The sequence below is a fragment of the Bos grunniens genome, chromosome 18 (assembly GCF_055505025.1).
Source record: "Bos grunniens cultivar Pamir isolate PY7600 chromosome 18, Bosgru_T2T1.0, whole genome shotgun sequence".
Lineage (NCBI taxonomy): Eukaryota > Metazoa > Chordata > Mammalia > Artiodactyla > Bovidae > Bos > Bos grunniens.
The window spans coordinates 62,354,472-62,371,177 of NC_141182.1; the positions used below are offsets into that span (position 1 = coordinate 62,354,472).

A 16,706-nucleotide genomic window follows, 5' to 3' on the forward strand; every position below is an offset into this window, starting at 1 on the left:
TAAGAGCCCTGAAGCGAAGTGCGGAATGTTTATTAAGAGAGGGTGAGGGTGGCGGGTGCGAGGGGAGACGCAGGAGCGAACCAGGCTGCAGACGCAGCCTTTCGTCGACCCTCCCGCGCAGACAGCAGGTGTTCACCACGCGGGAGCGGCACCTGGGGCGCCGGGCGCGAGGAGGGGAGCCAGGGCCGCCCGCCGGCTCAGTGCAGCCGCACGTGCTGCGCCAGCTCCGCGGCGTCCTGGAAGCGGCGCGGGCAGAGCGGGCAGGCGTGCGGCGGCCCGGCACGGGCGCGGTGCGTGGCGCGGTGCCTCGACAGGTGGCTGGAGCGCTTGAAGGCCTTGCCGCAGGCGCCGCACGTGAAGGGCTTGAGGTCCGAGTGCGACACACGGTGGCTCTGCAGCCGCAGGGGGCTGGCGAAGACGCGGGCGCACTCGGGGCAGCTGTAGCCCTTGCGCGGCCCGGGCTCTCCAGGCGGCGCCTCGCGCGGGGTTGGGCCGCGCGGCTCCTCTTCCAGCGGCGCCGTGTACGTGTAGGGGACCCCGTTGGCGTCGATGAGCAGGTGGCGGCCCAGCCGCGGGGGCCGGGGCCCCGCCGCCGAGGACGCAGTGGAGGCAGGGCCCTCCGCCGGGGGGAAAGGGGGCGCCTTGGGGGGCGGCGGGTCCATGGCCTCGGGAGAGGAGGCCCGAGGGTGGGGGGGCCGCGGCGGCAACAGCAGCATCCGGAGCGGCAGCTGGGAGCGGCGGAGGGGAGACAGGTCAACAGAGCCGCTGCCCGGGGACAGTGTCCCCGCCGTCTCAGCGCTCGCGGCCCTCTGTCCCACTGACCTCCTCCCTGACGGGAAAGGGGGCTGCCTCCAGGCCGAGTCGCTCGGCCGCACCAGGCAGCCTCGACGGCTTCTCCGGCTAAGCTCAGCAGCTCAGAGACTCCACCTGCCTTTCCTCGCGAGTCCTCCTCTCCTCCCCCAGGGGACCCGAGGGCATCACCCGGCCTCTTCCCTCCTCCTCCTCCTCCTCGCCTTCCTTCTGCTTCCCGCCTCCCTCACTCCTCGACAGCCAATCAAATCCCAAGCCTATTTTGTCTTTTACATCTTCATGGCTTCTTCCGAGTCTCGCCAGGAGTCTTGCCTCCAGAATTTGTCTAACGTGTCGCTTCCTCGGCCACAACTTAGGATGCATCCTCTCCCCACCCCTCACCCCACCCCCAGGACCACCGCAGAGGCCTCTCTTTGGCCTCCAGACCTCCTAGACCTCCATGCCCACTAGTTCCCTGGAAGGCCTCCCAAACCTGGATACGTCTATGGCTGCTCTTAATTTCCTCCCAAGGTACGTCCCCAGAGTCCCACTAATCCAGTTCCCCACTTTTCCACCCGGAGCTCCTCTAAGTTGTTCCTCCACTTGGCACCTTAAGGATTCAACATACTCCTCCATCACCTAGGGGCTTCCCTGATGGCTCAGACGGTAAAGAATCCGCCTGCAACGTGGGGGACCTGGTTTCGATCCCTGGGGTGGGAAGATCCCCTGGAGGAGGGATCGGCTACCCACTCCAGTATTCTGGCCTGGAGAATCCTATGGACAGCGGAGCCTGGCAGGCTACAGTCCCTGGGGTCGCACAGAGTCGGAGACGACTCAGCGACTTTCACTCCATCATCTAACCTCCGAATTTCAGGTACGCATCGCTAGGACACCTCAACTGCCAGCCTTCTGCGCAGGCGTCGCCTTGTGAACTTTCACACCTGCTACATCCCCACCTCCCCCGTTCCCGGGGGTCCTTCTCTGGCCCGACCCCTACCCATAGGCCGTGACATCGTTCCGACCCTCTCCATAGCTGTCGGAGCCCCCCTCCCAAGCACCTCCCTTTCGCGGGATGCAGCACGTTTACTTCCCCATCCCTCCCCGCGCTGTGCCCGGCTCAGCGCCGCCACCCCGCCGCCCCGCTCAGCTTCCCGCGCTCCCCCAGGACCCGCGTTGCCCCTGCCGCTCCGTCCCCGCCGTGGTCGGCCCCACCCCCATCCCGGTCACGGCCGACCCGGCGCGGCTCCTCCCTCCATCCCGACCCCTGTACCCGGTGCAGCGGCCTCTCGGGTCCGGAGCAGCGGGCCGAGGTCCCGTGCGGCCCGGGCTTCCCCTCGCGAGGGCCGGCGGCGGCGGGGCCGAAGCTTCGGGGAGCTCCGGGCCGGCGGCGCCGGGAACGCAGGCGCGGGGGGCGCGGGGGCGCGAGGGGCGGCGGCGTCCCTGGGAAACGGCGCCGGCCGGAAGCGCGCGCTGCAGCGAAGGTTCCGCCGCTCTTGAGCTTCTGGGGGTCGGGAGCGGGGAGGGGGGCCAGAGCGCGGGAACCGCAGCAACCGCCCGCGCCGGGAACTGCTCGGGGCCTGGAACCAAGGTCGGAGGGTAAACGAAGGTGGGCGGGGCTGCGTCTGCCCGAAGTCCCGCCGGAGCGGGGTCGCCCAGGCCGTCCCCTCGCCCCGGCCATCCCGCCTGCGTCCGCTGCCCGGCGAGGCCGAGGGCGGGAGGACCGACATTTCTGCCCGCGGGGCTGATGCAGGTCCCAGGTCCAGAGGCCAGCCTGGGCGCCAACGTGTCCCCGCCGGGATCCTCCCGCCCACAAAGTGAGGAAACCGAGGCCCAGAGAAGCCCAAAGCCTGCCAGATGGGCAGATGGGGAGGGGTGGGCTTGTTATATCGGGGGAGCCGAGGACCAGAGCCCCCAGATGCGGAGGGGTGGGCTTCTCATTGGGTGGGTTGGGGCGGGGGACGGGGGGGGGTGGTCCAAAGGACCAGAGTCCCGAGATGGGGAGATGGGGGGGGGGCGCTTCTCATGGGGGGATGGGGAAGGGGACAGAGGACCGGAGAGAACCAGAGTCCCCAGGTGGGGAGATTAGGATTGGGGGGGGGGGGTGCCGATGACCAGAGGGTGGCAGGGCATCCAGGCCGGCCCGGGACCTAGAGCGGGGGTCGGCTCCGGGCAGCCAGGTGGCCGCAGCGCTGCAAGGCGGGCGCAGGCGGAGCACGCGAGGAGTTGGAACCCGGAGAGCAGCGCTGGGAGCCGCGCGCAAGGCCCCACTCCGCGCGCCCGCAGCTCGTCCTCCGGTTGCGCGATGATCCGGGAGCGAACGCCACGCGCCGCCGGCACCAGAGCTGCGTGGGGCCAGCGTGGTAGCTGGGGGCACAGAGCGGAGAGAACCGGCACTAAGCTCGCGCCCCGACCAAGGACCCGGCTTGGGCCAGAGCTCCCTCTGAGAGAACTGCCAACAAGAACTTTCTGCAGTGATGGAAAAAATCCTCTGACCTGCTCTTTGTGCAGGGGAACTGCCGCATATCTGAAAGGTGGCTCGTGGTTGAGGACCTGACTTTAAAACGTTTCTTTCTCTTTTTTAAATAAATAGGTGGCTAGTGGCTACCCACCTTGAGGTACAGCTCCTTAACCACACTCAGCCAGTTGCAAACCGGAGACCCGCGGGCCACAGAGGGTTCAGTTATATTTGGCTTGGATCGCAAATATGTTTTACTGGGCAATAATCTAAATGCCTACCGACCCGGGGAGTTCCTCTTTCAGTATCCTATCATTTTGCCTTTTCATTCTGTTCATGGGGTTCTCAAGGCAAGAATACTGAAGTGGTTTCCCATTCCCTTTTGAAAGGGATGGGAATACCATACCACCTGACCTGCCTTTTGAGAAACCCATATGCAGGTCAGGAAGCAACAGTTAGAACTGGACATGGAACAACAGACTGGTTCCAAATAGGAAAAGGAGTACATCAAGGCTGTATATTGTCACCTGCTTATTTAACTTCTATGCAGAGTACATCATGAGAAACGCTGGGCTGGAAGAAGCACAAGCTGGAATCAAGATTGCCGGGAGAAATATCAATAACCTCAGATATGCAGATAACACCACCCTTATGGCAGAAAGTGAAGAGGAACTAAAAAACCTCTTGATGAAAGAGTGAAAAAGTTGGCTTAAAGCTTAACATTTAGAAAACTAAGATCATGGGATCTAGCCCCATCACTTCATGGGAAATAGATGGGGAAACAGTGGAAACAGTGTCAGACTTTATTTTGGGGGGCTCCAAAATCACTGCAGATGGTGCCGCAGCCATAAGACGCTTACTCCTTGGAAGGAAAGTTATGACCAACCTAGATAGCATATTCAAAAGCAGAGACATTACTTTGCCAACAAAGGTCCATCTAGTCAAGGCTATGGTTTTTCCAGTGGTCATGTATGGATGTGAGAGTTGGACTGTGAAGAAAGCTGAGCACCAAAGAATTGATGCTTTTGAACTGTGGTGTTGGAGAAGACTCTTTGAGAGTCCCTTGGACTGAAAGGAGATCCAACCAGTCCATTCTGAAGGAGATCAGCCCTGGGTCTTCTTTGGAAGGAATGATGCTAAAGCTGAAGCTCCAGTACTTTGGCCACCTCATGTGAAGAGTTGACTCCTTGGAAAAGACTCTGATGCTGGGAGGGATTGGGGGCAGGAGGAGAAGGGGAGGACAGAGGATGAGATGGCTGGATGGCATCACCGACTCGATGGACGTGAGTTTGAGTGAACTCTGGGAGTTGGTGATGGACAGGGAGGCCTTGCATGCTGCAATTCATGGGGTTGCAAAGAGACAGACATGACTGAGTGACTGAACTGAACTGAATCTAAATGCCAGAAAATGCACACACAAATCCCCAGAAATAGAAAAAAGTCTCTAGGTGGGGCAACAGTAAGCTGGAACTGATGAAACATTCTTCAGAAAACCTTCAAGAAACCTGCAAGTGACCAAACAATTGTGGTATCAGGCTAAAGATCCTCCCCTGCAGCTATGTTTAAAATAGAGGAGACATGGAAGCAGCCTAAAGGCCCATCAACAAATGAATGGATCAAGATGTCATTCACAGATACAATGGAATATTACTCCACCAGCAAAAGAACAAAATCATGTCTTTTGCAGCAATATGGATGGCCCTAGAGATTGTCATACTGAGTGGTCAGGAAAACTGAAACATTGTATGACATCCCTTATATGCAGAATCTTAAATGATAGTGATGAACTTACGTACAAGACAGAAGCAGACTCACAGGGACTTCCCTGGTGGTCCAGTGACAGACTCCACACTCCCAACGCGGAGGCCGGGGTTCAATCCCTGGCCAGGGAGCTAGATCCCACATGCAACAATTAAAACTTGATGCAACCCAAAAAAATAAACAAACAGACTCACCAACTTAAAAGAAGGCTCTTAGGTTCTGGAAGCGGGAGAGGATGGGGAGGGAAGGATAGTGAGTTTAGGATGGACATGTTCACACTGCTATATTTCAAATGGATAACCAACAAGGGCCTACTGTATGGCATCACTATATCTTACGTGATTTGGAGAATAACTTTGGTGTTTGTCTTAATTTTTTATTCAATAAAAGTTTTATTAGAAAAACAAAGATCCTCCAGAATTGTACAGTCCTGAAGGGCAACCACTGGCCACCACGTGGCTCTAGAGCACTTGGCACGTGTCCAGGCTGACCTGAGGTGGGCTGCCATGCAGACACCCCTCAGATTCTGAAGACTGAGTACAAAGAGTGTAAAGTACATCGTGAATGATGTCTGTGTGGATTCCACTGAGAAAGGATACTCTGGGTAAACTGAGTGGGTTAAGTATTAAATGAGTCCTTAAAATTATTTCAGCTGTTCCTTTTCACTTTTTAAAGTGTGGCTCCCTACTGTACATCGTTGGTCCTACAAGTTCTTCCTCCTCTAGTTTCATGGCAGGTGGTAGGGAAAATGGATGGAAACTGGTGGATTGAGAGAGTGTGCCCAGCAGTGGCACCCCACTCCAGTACTGTTGCCTGGAAAATCCCATGGATGGAGGAGCCTGGTAGGCTGCAGTCCACGGGGTCGCACAGTTGGATACGACTGAAGCGACTTAGCAGTGGCAGCAGCAGACCGGCTTAAGGGGCCAACACCCCTCTGTCTACACCAGGCATCTCAGCTTTGGCGCTGCTGACCTCTGGGGGCTGGGCCATTCTTTGCTGTGGAGCTGTCCTGCACACTATGGGAGGTTGACCAGCATCTGTGGTGCCACCCTTCAGATGCCGGAAGCACCGTCAGCCCCGCCCCCACCCAAACCTCACACCCGGCTGTGACAACAGGTCTGGCCAAATGTCCCTGGAGGGAACAACACAGATCCTGGGCTACAGAGACACCCCCGTGAATCTCTCCCCTGGATCCCTTTCTTAAGTTTCAGATCCAGAAAACTAGCTTTGTAGGTGAGAACCACACCCATCTCGAAATAGTAACAATGACTACCATTTATTGGGCCTTTCCTATGGTGCCCTTGGACTCCAAGGAGATCCAACCAGTCCATCCTAAAGGAAATCAACCCTGAATATTCATTGGAAGGACTGATGCCGAAGCTGAAGCTCCAATACTTTGACCACCCAATAAGAACTGACTCCCTGGAAAACACACTGATGCTGGGAAAGACTGAGGGCAGGAGGACAAGGGGACGACAGAGGATGAGATGGTTGGACAGCATCACAGACTCAATGGACATGAGTTTGAACAAACTCTGGGAGATGGTGATGGACAGGGAGATCTGGCATGCTGCAGTCCATGGGGTCGCAGAGTCGGACAGGACTGAACAGCAGGGTGCCAGTGGTTGTGGTCGTTAGATGCACCAAGTCCTCAGAGCAGACCCAGACGGGAAGTGTCTTGAGGATCCCAACCTTATAGATGAAACAGAAGCTCAGAGACGTCACGTGATGGGCCGGAAGCCATGCATCCTCAGGTGGGGGAGCCAGGATGGCACTGCCTCTACCTGACCCAAGTCAGAGGTCATGGCCACTGTCTGCGGGCACCTCGGGCTTGTCCCCAGCCCACTGCTGCCATGGTAACAGCCTCCCCTCCCACCCCTGTGCCTCCTCTGGCCCCCTCTCCCTATGGCAACACTGAAGCAATTTTGTAAACCCACCAAAACATGTCACTCCCTAACCCCAAACCCTTCTTGCTGCACTTTAGACTAAACCCCAGAAGCGCCCCAGCCCTGTGTGGACTGGCCCCTAGCACCATGGTGCCCCCTTGCCAACCTCTCCCACCTCCTGGGCCTTGTATGTGCTGTTCCTCCCTCTGTAATGTTCCTCCCAACCCCTTACAAGGATGCATCCTTTCTGGCCAGGTGGGAACTCAAGTAACCCTTCATCACTGGAGCGCTGCAGGTGATATCAGAGCCAAGGAGGGGAGGGGAAGCCCCCCTCTGCCCCTCGGGCCATCTCCTCTGCATCTCGATTTATGGTCAGTGAGGGTCTTGCTCCTTAACGGATTTGCTATTTTCCTGCCTGCCTTTCCTGCTCTGTCCTGGGCAAGTCTATCCTCAGACTCTAGAAAAGGTCTGGGGAGCCAGGAGCAGCTGAATTCAATACTGGTTAAATGATTGAATGAATGGAATTCAGTCACCCTGCCCGAAGGTAAAGCTCATCTCCCCCACCCAAACAAAATGCCCTGCTTCTCTCCTGGGACAGGGTCACGGTAACACCCTACATCCACCCATAGGTCCCCATCCCACCCCACCCCCATTCCCCAAAGCCGGGCAGGCACCGAGTGCTCCCTCCCTCCTCCTCCACCCCCCAAGCTCCAGCTCTGGCTCCTTCCTCCCACCTGGGCCCTTGCACCAGCCTTCTCCCTGGTACCCTGGCCCCCAGAACTCCTCCCACCCTGGCCCGATACTCATCTCACAGCTGCCTCATATGCACATCCCCTGTGACCCTCAGGACCAAGTCCCCAAGTTCCTCCGCCTGGGATCTGAGGACCTTCTTGAGGTGGCCCAGCCACATGTGGCATCACCCAGCTCCGACCCAACTGAGGGACCTACTCCTAGGACAGCACTCCAGCCTACAATCCACACCCACAAAGGAAAGGTTCCCACCTTGGTTGGGTTCCAGCCCTACCACTGCAATTTAAAAAGGACTCAAACTAACGAACGTTTATTTTCATCTGCCTCGGCAGGCACCGTGAGTTACTAGAAAGAAGTGATGAAGGTAACGCCCTGGCAGTCCAGTGCTTAGGACTCCTGGCTTTCACTGCCAAGGGCGCAGGTTCCATCCCTGGTTGGGAACTAATACTAAGATCCGCCAAGGCGCTACTAAGACTCCGCGAGTTGTTCTGCTCGGTCAAAGGGAAAAAAGAAAAGTTATGCCACACTGTGTGCTACCTTCATATTAGGTGAGTTTGCAGCTCACCTGATAAGGACGCTTCATTCTGTCCCATCTCACAGAAACTGAGTCCAGGATGGGTGGTGATCGATCCCAGGCTATGAAGAGAGACTGTGGGAGAGTCAGGGGTCCAACAAGAGACTCCTGCTTCTCCCCGCTGGCCAGGATAGCTGGAGGTCACAAGTAATTTCAGGAGGAGGAAACTGGCCCAGCGAGGCAGCCTCAGATCACAGGGCAAGTAAGCAGGGGGCCCAGACCCTGCACTCTACCCTCTGTACCAGAAACGGGAGCCTCTACGGGGCCCCTGCGGTCCCTCCACCGTCCAGGAAATCCCTTCCAGCCGAGCGGTCCTGGACGTGCTGGGCCAGCCGCCGGGCCTCCTGAGAACACAAGAGCACAGCGGGCAGGTGTATGAAGCGACGCCTCCGAATCCTCGCTGGCGTGCTTGAAGACCTCCGAGCGGGAAGTGCTGTGGCTCCGGCGATGCGGGGAGCTCCCGGGGAGGGACGGGGACAGGAGGAGCGCCTGGGCTCCGGCCACACCGGGCCAACACCATCCCCGGCGGTGAGCGGGTGACGGGCCTCCCGAGGTGGGCAGGGTCCATCCTAGGGAAGGAGGGCCCATGGCCCCCGAAGAGGCTCGGGGTCGAGGAGCCCTCTGAGAGCCTGAGGGGCGGACAAACGCAGGATCCTCTAAATTAGCTCTTTCCACGGAACCCACCAGCTCCGAGTCGTTCCGCCCCGCGTGCCTGCGTCTGAGCGGGCGCCCCAGCGGACGCACCGCGCCGCTCGGGCCTCTCCGGCCGTGCGGAGCTCAGGCCCTGCCTCCCGGCGCCGGCTGGCGGTGCGGGAGCCTCTCGGGTCCGAGCGCGGCGGGAAATGGCCCGAGACGCGGCCCCGGGACGTCTGTCCGCGGCGCGGTGGAGATGGACTCTAAGAGCCCGAAGCCCTCTTCCGGCTCCCATTGCGGCCGGGCGGGGCCCGAGGCATCCGTCCCGGCGGGAAACAAACACCCGCGAACCACAGTTCCGGGTGCCTGCGCGCCTCACCTCTGCCATCGGAGGGTTGAAAAAAAGAAAATACCTAGCCAGTATAAAGTCACTATTCGGAGACGCGGCAGATGCGGAGGGAGGGAAGACAAAAGAGATAGCTTTTGTCCGAAAAGTGACTTGCCTTTAAAAGTCACTTTATCAACAAAAATAAAAATAAAAAATAAAAGTCACTTTATCGTTCTAGGCTGGAGAAGGAACCAGTCATTCTACAATAGGAAAAAGTGTTGTTAGTCGCTCAGTCGTGTCCAACTCTTTATGACCCCATGGACTGCAGTCCGTCGGGCTCCTCTGTCCATGGGGATTCTCCAGACAAGAAAACTGGAGTGGGTTGCCATTTCCCAGTCCTGGAGACCTTCCTGACCCAGGGATCTCCAGCATTGCAGGCAGATTCTTTGCCATCTGAGCCAAGGAGACCAGAAATCGCCCTGGGAGGTGAATGCATCTTTCATGATACTGTCTCCTGCTTCCCCTGCCACCCACGGACTCGCAGCACACCCGAAGGCTGAAGATCATTCAGTGTTAGAAAGACTCAGCACAGAAAAGGATGCTGCCTTGTCCTTCAGAGATGCCAGGGCCTAGCTCTGCAACTGACAGCCCTCGAGCTGGATGCTGGCGGCCTGGGGCAGGATTCCCAGGACGTGGCCCCCTAAAGGCATGCCTGTTGTGCCCTTCCCTCCCTATGCATCCACCATGGGCTTCCCTGATGGCTCAGCTGGTAAAGAATCCGCCTGCAATTCGGGAGACAAGTATTCAATCCCTCGGTTGGGAAGATCCCTTGGCGATGGGAACAGCTACCCACTCCAGTATTCTGGCCTGGAGAATCCCATGAACTACAGTCCATAGGGTCGCAAAGAGTCAGACACGCCTGAGAGACTTTCACTGTATCTTTCCCTTTTTGTGCCCACATTAGCAGGAGACCCAGTCTGCCCTGATACACCAGGGCGTGCTGACCGGCTCCCTGGTAAGGCTGACCTGCCAGGAGCAGCAGGAGCAGCGGCAGGAAGCTCGGTGGGTGAGACGGGGCGGGCAGAGACAGCGGGGTCCTTTGCAGGCCTTGCCACAAGCTTCACAAATGAAGCACAGGACGTCCGGACGGGCGAGGGCGTGGGCCTTGAGACAGGCCGCGTTCCTGGAAGCCGGCGGGCAGCTGGGACAGCCGCGCGCTGGGTGGGGCCGTGTTACTGGGCTTCCCCACTCACGGCGTCTGTGCCCGTCCAGTCAGTGAGCAGGGATTGATAAGGACAGAGCGAAGGGGCAAAGCAGACGGTTAAATACCCTTGGAGTATCTTTCTCTCCAGCTCCAAGGTCTCTTCCTTTCATGCAGGTCCTGCGACACCAATTAAGTGTTTCCACTGCCCCCCACCCCCACCATCCCCACCGCGGCCGCCAATGAAGCCTCTCACCTCCAGAGTCTGTATTCGGTCGATCCCATCACCTCCCCACCGTCTCTTTCCAAAGCCACCTCCCCCGCTCCCCGCCCCAAGACCTGCCTGGTTTCCGCCTCTTCTCTGTTCCCAAGAGGCTCGGCACAAACCATAGACAGAGGTTTCTGGAGGGCTACAGTCCATGGGGTCACAAAGAGTCGGACATGACTCAGCAACTAAGCACAGCACATCACTAGCACAGCAGCAGCTGCAAGCACCATGTCCCCTCAGTGGGTCAGCAGGTCCGGTCTTGGTGACCTGGTCTCGTGCTCCAGGGCCCTTACTCCGGGCGTGACCCTTCTGTTCGTCCGTTATGAGGAATGGCCTCCCGAAAGCCCGATCCCGGAGTGCAGGAGGCGAAAACATTAACCCCCTACCCGGGAGCCCTAAGTGGGGACACACGGGCTCCGACCACCGAGCAGAGGGGCGGGGTGGGGGAGGGGGGGGTCACGAAAAGCCTTCCGCCCGGAAACATACCCCTCAAAGGAATGGTTCCAAGGACCTTTAGTTCCGTTGGCTTGAAGCGGAGTTATTTTGTTCAACACATATCTGTTGTATATTGTTCAACACAAATGGCTCTTAGATACCAGCTTATGGGGGTAAAAGCGTGAGCCAACCAGACCTAGGTAGTCCCCGCCTTCCTCTACCTTAAGAGGCGACACATGTTATCTGCATTGGACACCTGCTGCAACAAGGAACTCTCCTAAGCCTCCTGGGGGCGACAGAGACCAAAATATTGACATCTTCCCAGGAACCCGAGCACCTAGGAGAAGCAGGTAGGGATGACAATCAAGAGACAAATTCAACAACGACGAGTCAGCATCACTAAAGAATCGGATATATGCCGAAAAGAGACCTTGAACAAGAAGGTGTCAGATTCAGTCCTAGCATTTTACAGATGAGGGAACTGACGCGCAAGTTTAAGTGAGAGGCTGATGGTCCCACAGCAAGTGGGTGCCGGAGCCAGGGTTACATCCTAAATCCGGGAGGTCTTTACACTTTCTCATCCCCAGACCGTCATTTTCGGGAACGTGTCCTATGGTTCCTGAGAGTTAGAGGGGTGCAGCTGAAAGATGGTTAGGGAAAGAGCTGTCCGAATGTGACACAGCCCTCAAGGCTGGCTGTGGGTGCTGGCCAGGAAAAACCAGAAGGCTGGGCTTTCTAGCTCCTACCCACGCAGAGCGCTGGGAATTCACAAACGGCCGCCTTCTTGCCTCAGTACCCACTGTCTTGAAAGAGTGGGCATTCCATGTTTCCTGGCAAAGATCAGATTGTAATGAGGAGCTTAGAAACAGCAGGATTCCAATTCTCGTTTCAAATCAATCAGACCTCAAATTTCTCCAGGCCAACCTCCCCACCCCTCCGCTCTCCAGGCTGCTTGGCTTATGGGATCTTAGTTGTCCAACACCAGGGATTGAACCCAGATCCACTGCAGTGAAAGCACCAAGTCCTAATTACTGAACCGCCAGGGAACTCCTGTCTCTAGGCAAATCTGAAAAGCATGTGATGACTCAGTTTCCTCATCTGTCATGCACTGTTAGACACTCTTTGCTTTTCCTTTTAATCTTACTTTTCTATATTCAGATGTAGATTAAGAAGAAATTTTCAGATGTTGATGTATGGGGAAGTCCTTCTGGCTGATACATGGTCTGTCTTGAACTTTATGCTGACCAGAACAGCCTGTTTTATGGCCTGTCAAGCATACATTGTCTTCGTACATCTTCTATAACCAGTAAAGAATGTAAGTAAAATAAAAATGGAGTCACTGTGGCTTAGGCATCAAAAATGGAGCTGGAGGATTTCCCTGGTGGCACAGTCAATAGGAACCCACCTGCCAATGTAGGAGACACAGGTTCGACCCCTGGTCCAGAAAGAGCCTAAATGCCAAGGAGCAGTTAAGCTTGTGCGCCGAAACTAATGAGCTCATGCGCTGCAACTCCTGAAGCTGGAGCACCTAGAGCCCGTGCTCCACAAGAAGAGAAGCCACGGCAATGAGAGGTCCCACACTTCAACAAAGAGTAGCCCCTGCTTGCTGCAACTGGAGAAAGCCTGTGCAGCAAGAAGAACTCAGTGCAGCCAAAAAATACATATTTTTTTGTTAATGGAGCTGGGTAGTCATTGTAGACGTGGTCTCAGATGCACTGTTCCATTACTGAGAACTTGAATTTTCTGAACTGTATCAGACTCAAGGCCAGCACCTGCCATTCTCAAAACAGTATCTGCTAGCAGCTGCCACCTTAGACCTTAACCTGGACTAATCCTGTTTCAAGTGCTCAATACCGATGCATGGCTGGTGGCCTCCATATTGGAGACACTAATCTACGGGAGGCCAACTAACAAACAGGCAACTACAAAGTAGGGTCACAAGTGCGGTGATGAGGCATTCCAGGGGGTCAGAAGGGGCACATGACCCAACTGGGGTGGGGGGAGGGGTGCAGAATTAGAAAGTTTTCCTGGAGGAAACATCTGAGCTCAGATGTGGACAAAAGAGTTAGCCCGCCTTTGGGAATCGTGAATGCAGTTACAAGTGCAGTGAAGTGGAGGCAAAGGCCAGGACCGCAAACAGCCTAAAGAACCATTCTTCTTTCAGGGTGATGAAACATCCCTGGTGGCTCAGTTGTAAAGAACCTGCCTGTCAATGCAAGAGATGCAGGTTTGATTCCTGGGTTGGCAAGATCTCCTGAAGAAGGGAATGACTTCTCCAGAAATCTTGGCTGGAGAATCCCATGGACAGAGGAGTCTGGCAATCTACAGTCCATGGAGTCACAAAGAGTTGGACACATTTAAGAACCACAGCTACCCACTTCAGTATTCTTGAGCTTTCCTGGTGATTCAGACAGTAAAGAATCTGCCTGCAACACAGGAGACCTGAGTTCGATCTCTGGGTTGGGAAGATCCCCGGAGGAGGGGATGGCAACCCACTGCAGTATTCTTGCCTGAAGAATCCCCATAGACAGAGGTTTCTGGTGGTCTACATGACTCAGCAACTAAGCACAGCACATCACAAGCACAGCAGCAGCTTCGAGCATCATGTGCACAGCCAGGGACAATGCTAGCTGAGACATCAACAGGGACCAGCTTGAAGAACTTGGAGTTCGTGTCGCAGGCATCGGGGCGAGCTGGGAGTTAATGAGGGAACTGTCATATGAGGGCTTTACAAGCATTCCAGTAAAACCGGTAGCCTGAAGGAGTGCCTCAGTCAGCCTGGGATCTGGAACTAGGCAGGAGTCAGAGGTTGCTTTCTGGAGGAATTAAGGCCTGATGAAATGGCCAGGATCCCCCAGGAAAGGTTATTCTGGGTAGTGAGAAGAGTCCAAGACCTGGCACCTGGAGCAATGAAAGCATGAGGGTTTCACTGGGGGTTATGACATGCTGTGTTTGAAAGATGCACAAAGGGGTGAGAGGAGGTCAGCGAGCTTGGCGGGAACTTCGTTATGAAGGCCTTCCAACGCAGGGCAAAAGGAGTTGAGATTTCTGTCTTGAGTCAAGAGGGAGTGCAGAAGGATTTTGAGCTAGGAAAGGATGAGAGTTTAGAAAGGTCTCTCTGCCTATGTTGTCGGGCTAGAGAGTGAAAGTTCAGAGAGTAGGGAGGAGGCTGGGGCCGAAATCTAGCTGAGAAACAAACGAGATTTGAGCTACAGAAGGGGTGGTGGGGCTGAGAGTTCTAGAGAGATAATGTGTGTGTGTGTGTGTGTGTGCGCGCGCGCGCTTAGTCGCTCAGTCGTGTCCGACTCTTAGTGACCCCATGGACTGTAGCCCGCCAGGCTCCTCAGTCCATGGGATTTCCCAGGCATGAGCACTGGAGGGGGTTGCTATTCCCTTCTCCAGGGGATCTTCCCCACCCAGGGATGGAACTCCTGTATTGGCAGGCGGATTCTTTACCACTGAGCCACCAGGCAAGCCCCCACCGCGCCCCCAACCACCCCAAAACACCGAAGGAAATGGTCCTTTCGGCTGTCCGCATTAGAAGCCAATTACCCTCATACCTACCCACCTCCCCGCCCAGCATGGCCCCTCTAGTCCTCCCTCTAGCGCCTCTCTACGGTTTCCCCTCCTACCGCTCTTGCCAGACGCTTTCTCTCGTTTCCCTCCCACCCTGGACCCCTCTATCTGCCGCCAACCTCTCTATGGTCCTCCTTCTCACTCCTTCATTTATCCGCTCCTCTTCTAAAGTTTAGAGTCTAAACTCCTCAGTATTGGCCATCAGCCTCCCGCACCCATCAGATCCGTCCTCTGAGCTCCCTTTCTGCTCAGGTCGAGCGGGAACGGCGGACAGTGGGGTGGTGCTTTTACGGGAGGCCCGGCGGGGAGCGACCCGGACTTCTAAGGGGAGACCCCTGCTAGAAGCTGCGCGATTCAGGCCCTTTGCAAAAATGCTCGGGCTGCAAACACGAAGCCCAGAAAGGAAGATTCCGCTTTGCGCTTAGGCTCTAATAAGAGGGATCCCAAAAGGATCACTCTCTAGGGGAGTTCCCTGCTCCTCGTTTCTTCTTTTTTTTTCTTTAAGTTTGCAAACTTGATTTTTCTTTCTTTATAATTTCCCCCCTTCATCTGCACCTGACATGTGGAGCTTCCCTGCTGCTGCTGCTAAGTCGCTTCAGTCGTGTCCGACTCTCTGCGACCCCATAGACGGCAGCCCACTAGGCTCCTCTGTCCCTGGGATTCTCCAGGCAAGAACACTGGAGTGGGTTGCCATTTCCTTCTCCAATGCATGAAAGTAAAACGTGAAAGTGAAGTCGCTCAGTCATGTCCGACTCTTAGCGACCCCATGGACTGCAGCCTACCAGGCTCCTCCGTCCATGGGATTTTCCAGGCAAGAGTACTGGACTGGGGTGCCATTGCCTTCTTATAACCCAGCAAACCCACTCTTGGGTATATATATACCATGAGGAAAGCAAAATTTAAAAAGACACATGCACCTCAGTGTTCATTGCAGCACTATTTGCAATAGCTAGAACATGGAAGCAACCTAGATGTCCATCAACAGATGAATGGATAAAAAGTGCTGGTACATATACACAACGGAATATTACTCAGCTATAAAAAGGAATGCATTTGAGTCAGTTCTAATGAGGTGGATGAACCTAGAGCCTATTATACTGAGTGAAGTAAGTCAGAAAAAGAAAGATAAATATCGTATACTAATGTATATATATATATAGAATCTAAAAATGTGGTACCAAAGGATATATTTGCGGGCAGCAGTGGAGAAACAGACAATAGAGAACAGACTTACGGACTTGGGGAGAGGGTGAGATGTATGGAGAGAGTAACATGGAAACTTACATTCCCATATGTAAAATAGATAGCCAATGGGAATTTGCTGTATGTCTCAGGGAACTCAAACAGGGGCTCTGTATCAACCTAGAGGGGTGGGATGGGGCAGGGTGGAGGTGGGAGGGAGGTTCAACAGGGAGGGAACATATGTATACCTGTGGCTGATTCATGTTGAGGTTTGACAGAAAACAAAATTCTGTAAAGCAATTATCCTTCAATTTAAAAATAATTTTTTTAAAAAGAAAGAAAATAGGTGAAGTAAATAGTAACAGCACGGCTCCTAAAGGAGGAATGCAGGGCCTTCACAGTCAAGTTCCATCTGATATTCTGCCCCATCTACAAGGATTCTTCTTCATACGTAGCAAAGCACATAGAATTCTTTGCTATAAAATTAGTTAAGCATAACTGCAGAGGTGGGTTTACCATGAATCTAATGAACCTTAAGCTTCAGGGGTTCCTCACTTGCACAAGATATTTCCTGAGTAGTAAGTACTGACAATTCAAAGAGTCGTTAGATTAGTCACTGCTCAAAAGAAAGCAAAACAAAAAACAACAAAAAACTTGCACCAGGATGTCCAGTGACAGATGAATGGATAAAAAGTGGCATATATCAATATGCAATGGAGTATTGCATTTGTGCTAAGTCGCTTCAGTGGTGTCTCTTTGCGACCCCATGGACTGTAGCCCACCAGGCTCCTCTGTCCATGGGGATTCTCCAGACAAGAGTACTGGAGTGAGTTCCCATCTCTTCCTCCAGCAATGGAGTATTACGCAG

The 16,706-nt window shown here is 55.1% G+C and overlaps 1 protein-coding gene and 1 long non-coding RNA gene across 5 annotated transcripts; both read right to left on the reverse strand.

Annotated features, from left to right (window-relative positions):
- Positions 1–14: 14 nt before the first annotated feature.
- Positions 15–2,696, reverse strand: ZNF580 (zinc finger protein 580). 2 transcript variants are annotated; one of them, XM_086354400.1, is made up of 2 exons: positions 2,060–2,696; positions 15–728 (listed from the first exon to the last, which is right to left on the reverse strand). In XM_086354400.1, exons 1-2 carry the CDS (start codon positions 2,465–2,467, stop codon positions 198–200), a joined length of 939 nt encoding a protein of 312 aa, XP_086210526.1. In that variant the 5' UTR covers positions 2,468–2,696; the 3' UTR covers positions 15–197. The 2 variants fall into 2 exon arrangements, with proteins under 2 accessions (XP_086210526.1, XP_086210528.1); XM_086354402.1 differs by lacking the exon at positions 2,060–2,696 and adding an exon at positions 823–1,009.
- Positions 2,697–5,377: 2,681 nt separating this feature from the next.
- Positions 5,378–11,050, reverse strand: LOC147354606 (uncharacterized). 3 transcript variants are annotated; one of them, XR_015146499.1, is made up of 3 exons: positions 10,721–11,050; positions 8,207–8,559; positions 5,378–6,697 (listed from the first exon to the last, which is right to left on the reverse strand). It is a non-coding gene; the product is annotated as an uncharacterized LOC147354606 (long non-coding RNA). The 3 variants fall into 3 exon arrangements; XR_015146498.1 differs by lacking the exons at positions 5,378–6,697; positions 10,721–11,050 and adding an exon at positions 10,634–10,705 and having other exon boundaries at positions 7,936–8,559; XR_015146497.1 differs by lacking the exons at positions 5,378–6,697; positions 10,721–11,050 and adding an exon at positions 8,900–9,113 and having other exon boundaries at positions 7,936–8,559.
- Positions 11,051–16,706: the final 5,656 nt, after the last annotated feature.

Coding starts and splice junctions, on each gene's coding strand:
- ZNF580 (XM_086354400.1), bottom strand. CDS start 2,467: ATGGCCGGGGCGAGGGGACGGCCTGGGCGACCCCGCTCCGGCGGGACT. Junction 729..2,059: donor CCGAGAGGCCGCTGCACCGG/GTACAGGGGTCG, acceptor CGCCGCTCCCAG/CTGCCGCTCCGGATGCTGCT.